Raw genomic sequence first — 17788 nt, 5'->3', positions numbered from 1 at the left:
GAGACAGAGAGACACAGAGATGCGCAGAGAGAGCTCGTGCCCTGGAGGTGCCCGCCCCTGCGACCCGCAGGCCCGGCTCGGGTCCGCACCACGTGCCCGCAGCACCTCTGCCCGGGGGCCCTGGGTGCTGGTCCTGTTAAGGGTGGAGGCTTTTAATTCCTGCGCGCACCCCCCGTTCTGGTACCGAACTGAGACCGCCTTCCCCAGTCAGACCACTGACTTGGAGGGTGTCCAGCGCTTGCCCAGAAAGCGCCAATAAAATGGGAAAGCGCGCAATTGATTGATAATACATTTTACAAGAAAAAAAAAATTACAGGAGATAGACTGTTGAAGCCTCACAAATGTGCCTGCCTGTTTCCAAAGAACCAAAACTTTCGGAAAGACCAGGCCTGGAGGGAGGTGCCCCAGGAGGCCTCCTGCGGGCGTTTCCGCGGAAGGGAGCGAGCGAGCGCGGGCCGCGCGGTCCCCTGCGGGAGGGGCTTCGGTTCGTCCTTCCGCGTGGGCTGGGGGGCATGCACGTTGAGGAGGGGCTCCCACGTGTCCGGCCAGGTAACCGAGTGCATCCGAGATTGCTAGAGCGCTGCCCGTGTCCCACCCTGAACCCGGGCCCCTGCCCTGGGGGCTGCCCGGCCTCAGGGACCCGGCCTCCTGCTGCAGGCCGTGGGGCGGTGCAGACCTCGTGGGGTCCTGAGAGGGGCCCCCAGCCACGCCGAAAGATTCCTCCAAAAAGCATAGACTCTAATTGACTTATTAAATGTCGAGGCAATCAGGCAGCTCATTTTTTAATAGCCCAAGATCTACATTTAGACAAAAACAGATCTGAGTTCCTGGTAAAGGCGTTTCTTCTCATCCTGTCACAGTGACAGGAACGGAGGGAAACAGACTGAGGGAGCGAAGGGGGAGGGGAGGACGAAGGGGAGGGAGGCGAGGGACGGGAGGGGGAGGAGATGACGGAGGAGGAGATGGGGGAGGGGAGGGAGGGGAGGGGGCAGAGGGAGAGAGAACGGGGTAGAGGGAGCGGGGGAGGGGGGAGACAGAGGGGTAGGGAGAGATGGGAGGAGATGGGGGGGTGTCTGACGAAGATCCGCACAGGGGTACGAACAGTCGAGCGGCTTCTAATTAAAGCCCCGCGCGGAGCCCTCGGGGACCGGCCTGACGTCGGCGGGCGCGGGGATAAGAAGCGGCCGCGGTCGGAGCGCAGCCCAGGCAGCCGCGCGTCCAGCGCTCCGAGCGGGCGAGCCTCCGGGTCTCCGTCCCCGCGCGTCCTGTGCGCTCCGCACGCCGGGTCGCCGCGGGGCATGGAGTAGCGGGGCGCGCGGCCGCTCCGGGACGCGGGAGCGGACACCGGGACAGAAGCCGCAGACGCCCGCGGCTCGGGGACTCGGGGACAGGTAGTCTGGCCGGGCTCCGGCGCGCAGGTGGCCCGCGGGCGGCGCCGGGCAGGTGTGGGCCGGGCTCCCTCCCTCCCCGAGGGCCGGGGTTCTAAGGCCCGGCGCTGCGGGCGGCTGGAGCGAGGGTCCTGGGGGGGGCCTTCGGCGGACCCCGGCCGGGAGGAGGGGCGAGCACCACACAAAGGCGTTGCTGCAAACTTGAGCGCGGCCGCGCGGGCGGGGCGCGCGGCCCCCACTCACCCGAGCGCAGCGGAGCCCTGTCGGGAGGCGATAGGTCCGCGGGCAGGACGGTCCTCGGTCCTCCAGCCTCCTGGACGGGTGGGTGCGCGCCCGCCCCGCAGGCGCAGGAGACGCGCCGCGCCGCGTGGCTGTAAAGGTTAAGAAAGTTGTGTCGGTGCCGTGCGCGGAGAAGTGCGGGCGGACGTGCCATTGCGCGCAAAGTTGGGAGGGCCGCCGCGGGGGCGGGACGCGGGCGGGAGGAGGCGCGCCGAGGAGGGCGGCGGCGCCCGGGCCCCGGCTCTCGGCATCACGGCCGCGGGGCCTGCGCGGGTCCCGCGCGGGCCCCGGGGACACCGCGGCCGCCGGGGGTGGCGAGGGGCCGCGGTCTCGGCCGGGGAGCCTCTCCTGCCCTCCACCCCCGCCGCCGACTTTCTTTCCCGGTTGCCCCCCCCCCCCGCCCCTCCAGCGAGCCGAGCTCCCTCCGGCCGAGCGAGCGCACGATGCGCGGGCCTGGGCGCCCCCTCCTCCTGGGGCTGCTGCTCGTGCTGGGGGCGGCGGGGCCCGGGGTCGCCGAGCCCCGGGAGGCGGCCGACAGACAGACCCTGCTGCGGCTCATCGTGGAGATCCTCCAGGAGCTCAGAAAGTACCATTCGGGCGAGTCGAAGAGACTGCACCTCTTGGGCCAGCACGACTACACTCTGGGCCGCAGGGAGGTCTCGGACTACCCGGCTTATCCCGAGGAGCAGAGAGTGGGTGAGTGCCCTTGCCTCGGGCTTGCGGGCCGAGCGACCTGCCCCCGAGGCTTCTCTGGGTGTATGCAGTGTACTGGGAACCTCCGGCATGTTTGCGTACCCGTCATGTCTCGGGAGACACCGGAACTCGTGTTTGCTTGGAAATTGAGAAATCATAGCTATTTTAACAAGATAAAACCATTTCGATCGTTTGAAAACAACTAGGCATTTTTTTTTTTTTAAGAAGAAAATAGAAGGTCGGTAAGTGATGATGCCTCGGCGTATAACTATCCCTACTCCACGTCTAAGACACGTGAGTTATTACCTAGGTTGGGAGCTTTGGCACAGAACTGTCATCTGTTATTTAGGAAATGGAAATATTTTCAGCAAAGCACTTTCAACCGAGACAGAAATGTTTCAGGGCCACCCCCCTCCCCTTACCCTCCTCTGCCAATGGCAGAGCCTTCCCAGAGTGGGTGCCCCATGGGAAATTTCCAAAGAAAGCATGCAAGCTTTTAATGCTTTCATGACACAATTGGGTCAAATGTGATAAGGTCAATTTCATAGAGACTGACATTCAGGAGATGCCTAAGCCTTGCAAGTGAAGAAGATTCGTAGGAAATGTTCCCTCCTCAGATGAGGAGTATTTGTGGTGAAACAAAGTGCGACCACATGCAATCATAGCAAAAGTCATTCTCCAAAACAAGTGAGTGAAAAATGGTTACAGGTGACTGTAAAAAAGCAAAAACAACACCTGGATCAGAAAGAATGTCAGTGGGAACACTGCTATTCCCAAGTAAAAACTGAGAGCTGTCTTTCCCCGGGAATTTTACTTTAATCTTGTTAACCAGGTAAACGTCTGTTTCCATGCATTTACACCAGCCTTCGTAACAGGTGGTTTTGAAGGCATTTAATCCTTTTTCTAAATATATACCTAGAAAAAAAGTTTTATAACAATTTTTTGCTTGAAGGATTGGGTTTTCATTCTAGAACTCTCAGAGCTTGTGGCATTCGATTACCGAGCTGTCCAAAATGAAAATGCCTAAAAGTGATTTATGTATCAGAAGCTATGAACACACACACACAAGCGCGCGCACCTCTTCCCCCTTATGTAACTTTATCGTCACTGTCTTTACACTAGCGGTAGAGACAAGACAAATAATACTGAAGCTTTGTGAATACCTAATACTTTATCTGAAGAAAGATGTGATCCTGATTACAAGTCTTCACATTATGTCATGTACAACCAATCTGTTTTATTTAGGGCAAGGTAACATGGCTAATGAAGAGTTTCCAATACTCTCTTCAACATTCACTTAGATCACATAAAAACAAATGCTTCTTTCAAGCAATGCAATAATTAGCCTCTTTCCCTTCAAACAGAAATTGTGCCTCGAGATCTAAGGATGAAGGACAAGTTTCTAAAACATCTTACAGGTAAGTGTCCTCATTCCTTCACCTGTGCCCAGTTCCTGGCATCCCGCAAGTCCTCACAGTCTGCTTCTTCTTCCATGTTCCAGGTCCTCTTTATTTCAGTCCAAAGTGCAGCAAACACTTTCACAGACTTTACCACAACACCAGAGACTGCACCATCCCTGCATGTGAGTGACAGCATCCTAATTGCTTTGGAAAGACCAGCACATGTTGATGAGTTTCTCATGTCCTTCCACCCCTCCTAAATCTCTTTGCTAAAATACAGTCCCTCGTAACTGTGGAGTTAAGGGTTAGGGTGACCAGACCCTAGAAGAAGGTGACGGCATTCTGTAGCACCTAGTGCCAAATGGAAAATTTACATCCACTAGAATTAATCAGCTCTTCCATTCACATTCTTGTTTTATGAATTCTGGCATGATGTCTATATTTGTATCTACTCAATATGACAAACTTTAAGAATGAGTTGCTAAAATGACTACCGTGGAGTAGTCTGCTCTGGAGTAGAAAGAATCTGTGGACCTGGGCCACGCCACCCTGACTAGATGCTGCTCTTCACTAATCCGGAAATGCAGAGTTCCCCTCTCAGTCCAGCTCAGCTACAGCGTTCTGATTGTCTATCTGTAACAAAATGTATCTTATTCCCCCAGAAGTGGTTGCTAGTGCTCGTCGCAAAACATGCTAGAGTGGCATCAGTTAGAGCCCTAAACCAATTCTTCTTGTAGGGACTACAGCTTTCATTTCACATGAGGCTCACAGGAGGAAAGTGGTGCAGACACACCAGGTGTCTTACTAGCCGCTTTCAGACACTATCCAGAGTATCCAGACTGTCCAGGCCAGACTTTCCTGCCCTGCCTTCAAAAACTGGAAAGTAAAAAAATAAGCCACTTCATGTGAAGCGGAAGTTTTTCTGCTCAGGCAGCAAAGTTGCCGCAAATAACTGCAGCTACCACATGCGGAGCTCCTTGTCCAGGTGCACTGACCAAGGTGGCCGGTAAGACCGGGAGCATCACCTTCTGTAGGGAGCTGGGGTGCTCGGCGCGAAGGCCCTCAGGCTCTCACTGCTGCACAGGGCTCGGCCACGGCAGGCGGCATACATGTCCCACAGAGCTCGGATTATTTTTCAAGCACTGCTTTGGTCCACCCTCCGGTCCATGCCCTATGCACCTGGCATGTCCCTCTCCCACTTCCTTCCTCTGAAATAGAATCGCCTTCTGTTTGAGAGTTACTCATTATTCCAGAGGCCAGAGAACATTTTTATTGTTTAAATGTGTCTATATTTTTAAATACCATCTTACAGTAATAGGATCAGATTCTAAATTTGAAAGTGATCTTTGGGGTCATTACTTCTAATGTTTTCATATGTGGATGAGGAAACAAACATGCTTAAATTCCGTGTGCCCTGACACACAGCACACACTCAACTCTGCAACCCCTTCCCCAGGACACCGTATGTGCCCACACTCACTGCCTCCTTTTGCTCAGAGTAACTCAGCCAGATGCCTCCCAGATCCCTGCTCACTCAGTATGGGAGGTAGCCATCAGGGTCTATCACAGTTCCCCTCCGGCCTGGGAGACATGGAAGCCCACAGGTGTGTGCACTGGGTAAGCAGCTACTTAAACTGTACCCATATGGAGGTGGGTGGAGAGCCAAAGCTGGGCCACTTTTTTTAAAGATTTTATTTATTTATTTGAGAGAGAGAATGAGAGACAGAGAGCATGAGAGGGAGGAAGGCCAGAGGGAGAAGCAGACTCCCCGCCGAGCAGGGAGCCCGATGCGGGACTCGATCCCGGGACTCCAGGATCATGACCTGAGCCGAAGGCAGTTGCCCAACCAACTGAGCCACCCAGGCGCCCCAAAGCTGGGCCACTTCTGTGTTGCTTTAGGCTGTATGAAAGAAAACTAGAATCCTGGGAGGTCAGGACTGAAAGGAACCAGAGCCTTCTTACTCAAAGTGTGGTCCCAAGGGCAGCTCTTCAGAAGAGCAGAACTTTGAAGTCTCCAAGACACCACCTTCACAAGACCCCCAGATTATGTCAGAGTCGAAGAACATGCAGGTTTGGTGGGATGCTGGTCAACTTCACTGTCTCTAGATGTGCTGCAAACTGAAGTATTTGCCTTGAACTCACACAACACTGCACCCACACACACTCTATCTAGGAAAGCTGCATCCTAAAATATTTGGTGCAACTGGGGAAGAGGGAAAAAATGCCAGGAATCCAGATGACCCAGCTTCCAGCTGTTAGGCCATTTTTTTTCCTTTGAACACAAATTATTATGTCGTCTAAATATTTAGGAGCTGCATTTTTAGGAGTAGGATTAGCTGCTTGTCTGACATATTGTGCAAACTCATTGTTGTCAGTTTACTCATTCATTCAGAATTTCAGTTAAGAGCATGAATTCTTCCATTTTTAAGTAGGATTTTGAGACTCTTGAGAAGTAAACTTTAGTAATTTATAAACTGCTGTAGCTTTCCACAGAACTTCAAACTGAGGAAATTCCTTTATGGTTATGATCACCAAACCCCACTTGTTTTCTCTGAGGTAGCACCTATGGAATAACTTAATTAGGTGAGATATCAAGGAAAATCCATTAGTACTCAGAAATTAGCTTATTGCTTCCTTTCACCATCTAACCCAGGTCTTTCTGCTCTGTTACTTGTTGACCCACTTCCTTTAAATCTTTATGCAGAGGGTTTTGTGTATGATCAACCCAAGTGGGGATCCAGCCTGCATGCGCCCTGAAAGTTAAGTGACACAGGGCATGGGGAGACTGTCTGCTAGGGAACAAAACCAGTCATTTTGATGAGCGGGAAAAGAAAATGGACAGAAGGAGATCCTGCACCTGCCCCTCCCTGCACAGCCTCCAGTCCCATTATTTACCTTTTGCCATGTGCAACGGAAGTCCCTCAAGTACCATAAATTATTAAATCAACAACTTAGAGCCCATGATTTCAGATGACAGTCTCCCCATCACTTCCAGGGAATTCAGAATATTTAAAGAAATAAATGGCTTTAGCAGTTGATATTAAAAAATACTTAAGGAGTTGCTGATGTCACTGACAAGGGTCCACGGTTCATTTTCCCTACAGACTATAAAAGATGTGCCAGGCTGCTTACCCGGCTGGCTGTCAGTCCAATGTGCATGGAGGGATAAGGTAAGCTGACCACAGCTTCACTGGTACACCCACCCAAGACCCAAATCCCGTCTGGGACACGAAAAATTCATGGGAGTTCAGAAATACACCTTCTTTGGCTAAAGTAGCCTTCCTCTGAGTAAGGCTGACGTAACACGAAAATATCTACAAATATTGGCCATCAAGAAAAGGTACCCTGGCCAATCTGCACACAGTACCCCAGGCAGCTGCTGTGAATTACTCCTGTGAGGACTCTGTTGGCAGAGTGCGTGTTAATTTGAAACACAACCCATTAGTGGACTGATTTCAGCACATGACTTAGTGCATAAATTAGGATACATATCTAAAACCATGCCTGTTCACTTTTAGGCTTTCACTCATTCATTTACACTCATAAATGAGTATATGACTAACCATATCCATGCAACTTTTATAGACGTATCTGGCAAATGTTTGAGTTGGAATCTATCATTATGCCAGGAAGCTTATAAGGAACAGCTAAGAATAGCTATTCTATGTTTCTATCAGCTATTTTTCCAGAGCCTCCAGTGGTAAAATATAAAGGCACATGGAGAGTTTATGAACTAAATTTCTAGCCTTGGCCTCTTGAGGGCCAATGTCCAACACCAACTGTCCGCCATACCGATGGCTGAAACGTTTTGTTTTCCTGACACCAATGCCATGGATTTCGGTCACAAAACGGTAATTTCCTAATTGTATATTTACAGTGTGTCTTGTGTATGCTGGGCACCGCCAGAGGCCAAGTTTACCTCCACAAATAAGACACGCTTCAGGTCCTCGATGGCTGTTCCCAGACAATGATCTGCTGTGTGTGGACAGTGGTTACCCTGTTCATCTCGTGTGCGTGGACGCGGGAGTCGTGTTCTTTCACACACAGACATGCTCGCTGGGGGAAAGCCTGTGCCGATAAAGGTCTAGACGGTGCCGAGGGGGCTGAGCCAAACCCCGGCAGCCATCTGATCACGCAATCACAGCCACGTCATCGTCAGCACCGGCTTCTCCCCGGCGTAAGTCCCACCGATAATGAGCGAAACAACATGTGGTGTGGAGGATTATGAAGCCACATCCTTGCGGGTTCACAGAAACTTGTACGGCACTTTTTATGTGGGAAAGTAAAAGCACGGCTTTTAGCGCCAAAGCTGAGAAATGCCGTGCCCTAACCTGACCTCCACTCCACTGCCCATCCGAGTCCACTGCCAAATGGCACACAGAAAAGACTTCTTTTTGAAGCAATGGATGGATTCTCAGAAGTCTCTCAAGGTCATACGCTAGGGGAGATGGGCATGTTATTTTAAGCATCCCTTCATAATTAAAGCACCACTGTTTCCAGAGATGAACCAGGCACATCCTCAGAAGACAAATTCCATTTACTTACAGGACGGAAGACCAAATGCCCTGTGGTCCTCTCCACCGAAACAACTACTCAGGCTACACACTCCGTCTCTTTAACTGATCTCCAGCCAAAGAGAAACTAGATTCCCAGCTACTCTCCCTCACAGAGACACACTGGAGACCTCTCACACACCACTTGCAGCTCAGTTCAGTTAGACGCCTGAGCTCTGGAATATATTTCCAAAGAAATGGAGTTTTGAGTAACAAGTGTCTAGGTCAGTCCACAACTGCAGCTTAAGTTTAGCAACCCTGGAGCTTACCATTATTTTTAAAATTAATGAATAGTGTACCAATGGTTCGGGCACACTGCAGGGAGTGCTAGAAAAAAGGGTTTATTTTTGGTTTTTAGTTTTGCAAACGCTCGTGCAGATGGAGGCTTAAGGGCCAATGAGTGGTTTCTCAGGACTGCCAGGCGGTCAATCACTGTGGCCCCAATTAGAGGACTTGACAACACACATCAGGACCATGGGCTGGTCTTCAGACTTTAGTACCAGTTGATGGTTTTCATTCCTTTAGCATAGTAGGCCTGTAACAACTGTAGAACTTGGTTATTTCCACAATAAAACAGATTACACTTTCTGAAACAGAGAGAAATACACATACAGACTGTGACCCCCTGTGTTTTCAAACACATTGTTACGTCATTTGATGTATACTTCTTCTAGAATTGGTAAGGAAGTGTGACGTTCTATGAAACCAAACGTGTTTTTCAGCAGTGAGCAGAGCTGCCAAGGACCAACAGCCTATGAACCATGAGAAGTGCCTTGGAAATCAACAGGGAACAGAACCTGCTACCTTCGCGAACACATCCCCTTGTGAACAAGAGATTTATTTTTGCAGACGGACTCTTCCAAAAACCCTTTAACTTGAGTTTTGTATGTTGTGGACACTGTTGGCAAATACATACTCAGTTACTCAGCGTACCTGACAGTAACACTTGCCATTCGTGGTTTTGGGGGAAAAGGCGAATGCTCCACATTTGATGTGTAGTGCTATAAAATGACAGACAAAGCTATTTCACTCTCCTGATTAGGTGAAATCTCAAAGAGTATTTCTTTAGAAACATAAATAGAAGCTGAAACTATATTTTCATATAGCATATGGTATGATTTAATATTTTTGTTACTCTTACAATTAAATTCCCAGAGCATTATTTGGAACTGCATGGAAAAAAAAAACAAAAAAAAACTTGTCATGTTTTGGAGATAGTGGAGTATAAGTCTGTGAACATATCCAGGCTAATTTCATTTGTTCTTTCTATCATAAATGTAAGATAGTATCCAGATATTGTGCAATATGTAAATACTGTAAATAAAACAGGTAATAAATGAAATGTTTGTTATAACGAAGTCTTCAAAGTGACTCTTTACTTCTAACAAGCTCACCGGTGGGAATTCATGATTTACAGAACGATGAAGAGATCCTAACACTGGCAGAATGTCATGGAATATAAAAGGCGTAATACATAAAAGGGGAAGGCTATAAATTCTTGGAAGGGACAATTAAATTGGCGTTTTTTAAAAGGAGACACTACTATGTAATGGTGGCATGTCTTAAGACAGAGTCTGATACGGGGTGAATATTTAAAGAAGATTGCGTCTGTATTTTCCTGTGTGACTTTGTAATCATGAAAAAACTAAGAGGTAAGATAAGCAGCTCTGATTTTTACAGGTGATATATTTTTAATAAATCTGATTGCATCCAATTTATGACAAGTGAATTCAACACTGAGTTTCTCTGTTCACAGGACCTCTAATCTGGATACAGCCATAAGGATAAAGTAGACATGATTCCCAGGACATGTCTGAGGTCCGTATTTAAGATACAGATGCAAACAGTAAGGAAAACAAACTATAGGGATTTTTTCATGATCACGAAGGAACAGAGTATGAAAATACTTTGAGATTATTAAGCAACTACTGAAGGATTAGGGCAGAGTGTAATTCTAAAGCGCTCTTAGTCCTATTTTCTAATTATTTCATCTTTTCAGCTCAGTTCTTTACTTTTTAAAGCATTATCACCAATTTCTTAATCCATGTAAGCTCTCCAGGTTCCTACTAGCCTGAGGAAGAGTTTTCAGGCAGGACTGTCTTTGGGAAATCCCACAGGGGGCCAGACACACATCCTGGAGGGGTGGTGGCAAAGCCACCATGCTCATCCTCCAGGACTAAATGCCCCACCGGACCCCCCAGCCGGGACCCTCAGGTTCTGAGGTCGGGCAGCCTCACAACACGCAGAGGCGGCCACCCTGATGGGGCAGCTCTTCCTCCAAACTCCTCCTACTTCTGAGCAAGGGTCCACTCGGGCTCTGGATGAAGACTGATCCATGACTCGGGGCCCTCCCAGGATTCCAGGCCACCAGCTGTGAATGCCGGTGAAGAGGGGAGCACAGCAAACTCTCACTCATCTAGCCATGCCACCCAGGAAGGCCCAGCTTGGGAGAGCCAGCTCCACGGAGGAGACTGCCGCACTCCACAGATGCTGGGTCAGGCAAGGACAAGTATGGCCACAGGGCCCTCAAACTTCTTTCACAAAGAAGTGGAAGCAATGTACTTACTTTTGTCATTTCATTTCCTAAATAAAGCTGAAGATAAATATGCACATATAACATCACAGGTCATCTGAAAGGGACAATAAAGGCATCGTTTTCTAATTCTTTTTCACTTATCAATAAAAAAGCAGGCGGACACCAGACTTCTTAGTTGTATTTTTATAATTTCCCCAGTTTATTTTGAAAACAATCTTTTCTGTCATATATCCATATGAATTTTAGATTAGTTACCTCCAAGTGTACAGAAATTACCTGTATGTGTCTATAAATTAAGCACTGATGAAAGAATACTTAATGTCTCAATATTTAAGCAGCTCGACATAAAAGAACTTTCCCCAACTTTTTAATTATTTTTTCCCACCTGGGCTAATCTATATTTGACATTCGGGTTCTACAGGCATTGAAAAGCAGACACGTTCCTCAGACAGTAAGATGAACCAGCATACAGTGTCCTTTCTGGCTGTAACTTTCCAGAGGCAAAATGGTTCGAATGGAATCAAGCTGACTTCCTGATGAAATAAACTAGCAGGTCGGAAAGGTTCTGCAGACTAACACCTTAACTCTTCTATGTAAACAGTGTGCACTGCGAGCAAGGGTGAGTCTCGGCTGGGAGCTCCCGTGGATGGGCTGCTGGGGCTGGCTTGTGCAGACAGCGGAGGACAGGGTCCCCATCGGTCATCCGCAAACTTGAGGAAGAGGCAGAACTCGTGTGCCCGAAAGGGACGCTGGATGTCCTCATGCTCTGGTGTCTGTTCGATTTTGTTTGTTCCACTATTTTTGTAACTGGGGCAAAGTGGGAGGTTCAGCGGGTCTAAGAACACTTCGCGTACCCCATAAACTGTCTGGATGAAACATTTTTATTTATTTGTCTGTCAGATACAATAACTGATTTCCATCTACAATTATTTAAGGTGAGAAACCGAGGGTCAACTGAAGAAACAGCTGCGACCTCACAGCAGAGCCTGCGGGGCCCAGCCGGGGGCTGTGGGGAGAACGGGCGTGGCATTAGCGGGCCTTCTCCAGGAAGGCCCTGCAGCACCTCACACACTGCTGGTAGACAGTCTCAAAGTCGGACTCATTCCCCTGAAAGCACAGGGGAAGAAAAAATAACAAAGCCTGCATAACAAAATGCTCTTAGGAGAACCTTAATCTGTTACTGCACATGGCAGGACACACACCCGGGCTCATCCCACATGATGATCCCCATATACACCAGCATCAGCACAGAAATGAGAGGTGTACTTACATAATAGGGGTCTTCAATAATGAGCTGATTTTGTGGATCATAGCTCCCAAGTAGTTCAATTTTAGCTTTGCGGTTTTTAATTTGATTACTTTTTCTATTCAAGTCTCTGTAAAATTGAAACATGAACTTAGTTTTCTGATCTATGGTTTCAAGTTAAACAGGGACATCTGCTAGGGTTTTATGAAATATCCACATCAAAACCCAGCAAGCGTGACCTGATTTAAAAAGGAAACCAAACCCGTGGCAAACCTGTGTGACCCTCCCAGCCACGTTTCCGATGCCGGCAGGAGGGTTTGCGAAGGCGGCACATTCTCACAAATGCTTTTACACAAAACATGCATCCCTAAGTCAGACAACAATGATGTAGCCTCCTGGGAAATACACGGTGAGACAATTAAATCAAAAAGCTGCTAATCCAGACACTAAATAAAGGTGGCAGAATGGAACTCAAGAAGCCACATGAACCAAGTCCCAGAGGGCTGCCAATCCCATCCCAAAGTGTCTGGACACAGCGTGTCATGCAGCGAGGCTCCCTGTTCAACCCCTTCTCCTGCCCTTACTCCTCCAGCCTCTGACCCGGCTCTGCCGCCTCCGCCCCCGGCGCTCACGTGGCAGCAAGTAAAGTGGCAAGTTCCTCAGCTGCATTTTGATCATTCCTCCATTTAGTTGACAAAGCCCCACTGAGCACCTAGGATGAGTCAGACACCATGCTGGTATGGCGGAAAGGCTGGCCAGGCCTCCGAGCAACAGAACGCGTCCCCAGAGCAGCCCAGGCTGAAGCTCGGACTCCAGCTGCTCTCCAGAGACCCTGCTCTGGACGACCCCCCACCCTGGACACTGTGTTACTGAGCACAGCACTGCTACCCACACACCTGTAAGCGAGCAAAGTGAGAACTAAACAAATCAACAACTGAAAGACAAAAATGGAACACGTATGTATTTTAGTGATGCTCCTGATTCATAAAAACAGAAGCAGAGCTGGGCACCGTATCTGCACACTCCTACAAAGGCAATTAAAAGCAGAACAGTTTCTATTCATAAAACACGTGGAACCCTTGTGAATTAGCACTGATTTCAGTGAAGAAATCCCTGCAGTCCTACTGGGGGCACATCCTGGTCCTTCTCTGTGCCGGCAGAGTGCGGAGGGGTGGCAGGCGGGCTGAGGTCTTGCTTCTCAGCACAGTGAACAGTAAACTGGCGGGGTGACAAAGGGGCACAGGGCCCCGGCCTTACAACTCCCTTGGGTCACTTACCCTGCATTAGCTTCGGCATCTGTAGAATACATCGTGTTCACCTGTTCTGGGCTTGACTGCATGGTATCATACTGTCAGGGTTAATTCTGGGTTAATACATGGAGCCCAGGCCAGACTGTATACTTCAAGGGTAGGCAGCACCCACAACTCCTCAACCTTGCTTCCCAGGGCCTGGCACTGTGCCAGGCACACAAAGCTCACTCAAGAAATGCCACAAAGTTCCTTGTTGCCCACATGCACGGCCCCGAGCAAGGCGACAGGGCACAGTGCTGAGTACGGTTCATGTGAGACACACATCAGGCTCTGTTTCACAAAGCCTAGGCTAACATTCTACCACACCAATCTGCTCCATCTGTGAACTGGGGCAAGTAACTTAATCTCTTGTGCCTCTCTGGTAAGGCGCAGAACGAGGGTGAAGTGCTTTGGTGAGCAGAGCACCTAATACATGCCACAGCACAGCTGGCCACTGTTACCTAATTCCCCAGTCTGTCTGCTTTCGTTTCTATATCCATTAACGCAATCAACAGTTCAGAGACTAAAGTTTCCCTTTTTGTCCATCTTCCTTTTTGGGGGCTGGGGGCAGCAGTAATGGGGGGATAACATGAGAAACACAGTAAAACACCACACGGCCCATGAATCGCCACAGCAGCGGAAGCATCGCTCTCCTGTAAAACCAAGCCCACCTTCTAGGAAAGTGCTCACTGCCCAGCCAGCCTTCAGGTCATACCCTGCTAACCAGGCTCTCCCTTACCTGAAAGCGTGTCTCTGTGTAAATACACCTGGGAGACAGTTCTCAGTTCCTCACTGGTTTCTTACTACTCTAAACAGATCATTCTGTATGTTCTGACCATCACTACCTTTAAAACTTAAAAGATAATAAAAAATTCATTCTCGACAACAAACAACTGGCTTATTACTGAACTGAGAGTTGAACAGAAATACCCTTTAAAAAATGTGATTACCTCAGATTGCTTTCATCCATACATAGTATATAATCAAATGTGGCAAAGTCTTCCTTGGTAACCTAAAATTAAATAAGAAGTCAAAAACACAGTGTTTATATTTGTAACAATCAAGCCTAGAGGATCCAAAGCAGTATAGAAAAAAAAATTTGCTATATTTGAATTTGTTACTCACTTAAGTTAAATAATTTAGAGTATTTAAAGTTAGAATACAGTTAACCTATTTTGTAACATTGTACTGCAAAGAAATTTTATTAAGTTCCTTGGAACAATCCTAACAGTAGAATATATAAACACGAAGCTTATAGTCTATCTGCAATTTCTTAGTAACAAAGTATAATTCACTTAACATATTAAAAGGTCACATGTTTAACTCCCTTCATTGTTTTACTCTATTTTTCATTCTGCAAGAACGTAACATCCTAGACTCCAGTGACAAACACCAAACTAAAGAGATGGATGGCTGTCCTTGTGAGGCCTCCCTCCTATGCAGGGCGGGCAACATGCTGGCAGAGAAAAAAACCAGGCAGAGCCAGGTGAAGAGTTTTGGGGGAGAGAGGAAGATAAAATGTTAAGCCCGGTGTTCACGGAAGAGTCGCTAAGAAGGAAACACACAAGGACCTGGACGCATGGCTCTTCTCTCCCCTGAGCACGCACAATTTGAACACCACACAGAAGAGAAGGCCACTCAGTATTTTTCCTGATTCTATCAGTTTTCTGACATCATAATTTATCAATATAAACCCATTAAAATGTAAATGGGAAAATTATTTGATGATTTCTGCCTTTATAAATAATGGCAGAATTAAAAAGAAAGGAACATAAATAGGCCATATAATGAAGGTGGAAATAATTTCTAACAATGCAATTTTTCAATAACCTTTCCCACTAAAAAAAAAAATCATCTAAAATATAGGAGTGCCAGGAAACTACAAAGAAGATATTGAAACCCTTTTTTTAAACAGAATACTTCTTTAATTTTTTAATTTAACAAAGAGGAGTGACACTATTTGTAATAATCAGTGTCACAAATGAATAATAAACATACTCCTCATTCTGTTAAAAATTTAACTCTTGGCTCTTAGTAAATACTTGCATGAGTTTTTAATGAAGCATGTTCATCACATGCTGAGGACTATATTTTGTTAACATTCCCAAGGTACTAGCTTATTTAAAAACAAAAAACAAAAACATCTATTAGAACAATACTATATAAGCTATTTATCCAAAACAGGGCACAAGACATGTGCTAGGATTAACATTGTTTTTAATTTTAGAATTACTGCAATTATGGATCGAAAGACAGTCTTAGAACTGATAGCTATCTACAAAAACTTTATGTGATGTTTAGATATTAAAATGATTGAGAAAGAATAAGAACAGCGATGACTAACATCTTAGAAAGAGTGTGGAGTGAAGAACTTACACTTTGCAACAATACACGAAATAGCTGTGGCAAACCACCTCTGCCCCAGAAATGAGAAAATGCCCACACAAACAAAGCACTTCTGCAGAGCCGTGACTTTGCTGCTGTGAGGACGTGGCCTGGCGAGGCCAGAACCCCACCAAGAGCCCCCCGGGGTTACACATGGCAATATTTACCACTCAATATCAAATATTTAATACCACTACTAAAACTGAAAAATTTTAGGGGCACCTGGGTGGCTCAGTCAGTTAAGCATCTGACTTGATTTCGGCTCAGGTCATGATCTCACAGTTGTGAGTTCGAGCCCCGTGTCGGGCTCCACACTGAGTGAGGCAGCTACCAAAAAAAAAAAAAAAAAAACTGAGAAGTTTTAAACTTTAATTATCTGTTTTATAACATTTTTAAAGATAAAAAACAGCTATACTTTCTAAATGGAAACAGTAAGGAGTGGCCCTGTTCTACATTTCTGCAAATCTCTGTAATGTCTGCTTCCTGGAGGACAGAAGGGTTCTCCTCTGTGCCTCTTTATCTGATCTGCAATGTGCCGTCTGAGTCGAAGTATATAAAGTGAACCCAGCCTTGCGTGAGTACACAGTTTACAAGAAGTATTTTAACAGCCGTTGTAGATTACTATGGATAATCTCTGACACTACACCAAAACTCAGTAAAGTGGTACTTTCTTAAAGGTTACGTGCAATATAGAATAGGAAAAATATCCATAAACTTTTATTACTCTGTTCAAGTCCACTGGTCAGTCTGATACTTTGAATGGATCCTTTTATTCGTGTACAATTTTGACCTTGTAGACACTGAGAATTTGAGGACAGTGATTCTCAAAGAGGGGGACAGTTGGCAATGTCTGGAGACATTTTTGATTGCTATGATGGAGAGGAAAGGGGTGCCCCAGCATCGAGTGGGTGGAGACCAAGGATGCGGCCAAACACAATACAGTGCAGGATGGCCCCAGAGCAAAGAACCATCCAGATGCAGAGTCAGCAGTGCCAAGGTCAAGCACCTGCTCTAGATGCTGAGAAGCCTGGGCAAAGGTCCACTGCTGGAAAAGAGAAGCGTCAAGGACCAGTCAGCAACCTCATAGTTGGAGAGAAAAAGCAGACATAAAGGCTAGCAAAACAGAGACCCCAGAAAGCAGTGAGCCTGACACTCACAAGCTTTCTTCTCAAAGCATTTGCTAAGTTCTTAACCTACTCAGGGCAAAAACTAAGAAGCCACGAGGAGGCTGCAGCTACTCAGTGAGGGAGCAGCTGCCAAAGAGGACAAGCCCTGTGGACTGCACACCAGGGGCTCTCAGGTGGGGGATCTGGAAAGGCTCTGCCCAGGGCTGCGGACCAGTCCAACACAGTCCAAGCCTCACAAAGCCAGGGCCAGCAGGTGAAAAGGACAGAAAATGGAGAAGATAATATAAGAAATTTATGTTCAAACTACAGGTAAGTTGAATCTCTGAAGAGAGAATGCAGAGAAGGAAAATATAAAAAGAAAACAACATAGAATTTTCCAAAACTGATGGAAACCATCAAGGTGCAAATTCAGGAAGCATACTTCGGCCTACCATAGTAAAACTGCTGGAGAGAGAAAAAAAAAAAATCCAAAAGAAATACCTAAAGACAGCAGAGGAAAATAAGGGCAATTTCAAGAAACAGAGACAACTGATTCGATGAATCCTGCCAAATCATTAAAGCAGAAATACTATCAATAATCAACAAACTTCTTAAGAGAACAGAAAAAGAAGGAACATTACTGACCAGTTTTATGAGGCTAAACAACCCTGACACATGCGCTCCAGAGTGTGCATCCGACACAGACACGTGTGTGATCCAAGGTGCGCATCCACCCTGACAGTGTGTGTGATCCAGGGTGCGCATCCACCCTGACAGTATGTGTGATCCTGGGTGTGCATCCAACCCTGACAGTGTGTGTGATCCTGGGTGTGCATCCACCCTGACAGTGTGTGTGATCCTGGGTCTGCATCCACCCTGACGGTGTGTGTGATCCTGGGTGTGCATCCACCCT

At 47.3% G+C, this 17788-nt stretch overlaps 3 protein-coding genes and 1 long non-coding RNA gene across 14 annotated transcripts in view; 1 reads left to right on the top strand and 3 right to left on the bottom strand.

Moving 5' to 3' along the window:
* Positions 1 to 1831, bottom strand: part of LOC118007333 — a 52084-nt gene extending 50253 nt beyond the window's left edge. For all 3 annotated transcript variants that reach the window (XR_004678381.1, XR_004678380.1, XR_004678379.1), the window contains exon 1: positions 1632 to 1831. This is a non-coding gene — a long non-coding RNA (uncharacterized LOC118007333). The remainder of the gene's footprint in view (positions 1 to 1631) is intronic.
* A 229-nt stretch (positions 1832 to 2060) lies between these two features.
* Positions 2061 to 9271, top strand: LOC118007331 (ALK and LTK ligand 2-like). Of its 7 annotated transcripts, none has more exons than XR_004678377.1 (6): positions 2061 to 2363; positions 3725 to 3778; positions 3862 to 3942; positions 6865 to 6930; positions 7638 to 7937; positions 9039 to 9271. XR_004678377.1 is itself a non-coding variant. In XM_035000354.1 (5 exons), the coding sequence occupies exons 1-4, from the start codon at positions 2111 to 2113 to the stop codon at positions 6927 to 6929; spliced, it is 453 nt and encodes a 150-aa protein (XP_034856245.1). In that variant the 5' UTR covers positions 2061 to 2110; the 3' UTR covers position 6930; positions 9039 to 9271. The 7 variants fall into 7 exon arrangements, 4 of the variants coding, with proteins under 4 accessions (XP_034856245.1, XP_034856243.1, XP_034856247.1 ...); XR_004678376.1 differs by having other exon boundaries at positions 9036 to 9271; XR_004678378.1 differs by lacking the exon at positions 3862 to 3942 and having other exon boundaries at positions 9036 to 9271.
* A 2441-nt stretch (positions 9272 to 11712) lies between these two features.
* Positions 11713 to 17788, bottom strand: part of LOC118007329 (low molecular weight phosphotyrosine protein phosphatase) — a 15602-nt gene continuing 9526 nt past the window's right edge. For 2 of the 3 annotated variants that reach the window (XM_035000349.1, XM_035000350.1), the window contains exons 4-6: positions 14335 to 14396; positions 12120 to 12225; positions 11713 to 11956 (exon numbers count right to left, since the gene is read on the bottom strand). In XM_035000349.1, coding sequence (XP_034856240.1) covers positions 11879 to 11956; positions 12120 to 12225; positions 14335 to 14396 — 246 coding nt within the window. In that variant the 3' untranslated portion in view covers positions 11713 to 11878. Of the gene's footprint in view, positions 11957 to 12119; positions 12226 to 14334; positions 14397 to 17788 lie in introns of those variants that run through there. The other variant, XM_035000351.1, reaches the window with a different exon arrangement.
* The window catches only part of LOC118007328, a 2892-nt gene continuing 1213 nt past the window's right edge, over positions 16110 to 17788 (bottom strand). The window contains exon 3 of the mRNA XM_035000348.1: positions 16110 to 17785. Within this exon, the coding sequence (XP_034856239.1) occupies positions 17377 to 17785 (409 nt within the window). The 3' untranslated portion in view covers positions 16110 to 17376. The remainder of the gene's footprint in view (positions 17786 to 17788) is intronic.

Source organism: Mirounga leonina, unplaced genomic scaffold (genome assembly GCF_011800145.1).
Source record: "Mirounga leonina isolate KUSES-001 unplaced genomic scaffold, KU_Mleo_1.0 Mir_118, whole genome shotgun sequence".
Lineage (NCBI taxonomy): Eukaryota > Metazoa > Chordata > Mammalia > Carnivora > Phocidae > Mirounga > Mirounga leonina.
Note: the sequence above shows the minus strand (reverse complement) of the source record. Positions and strands in the feature narration are given on the sequence as shown.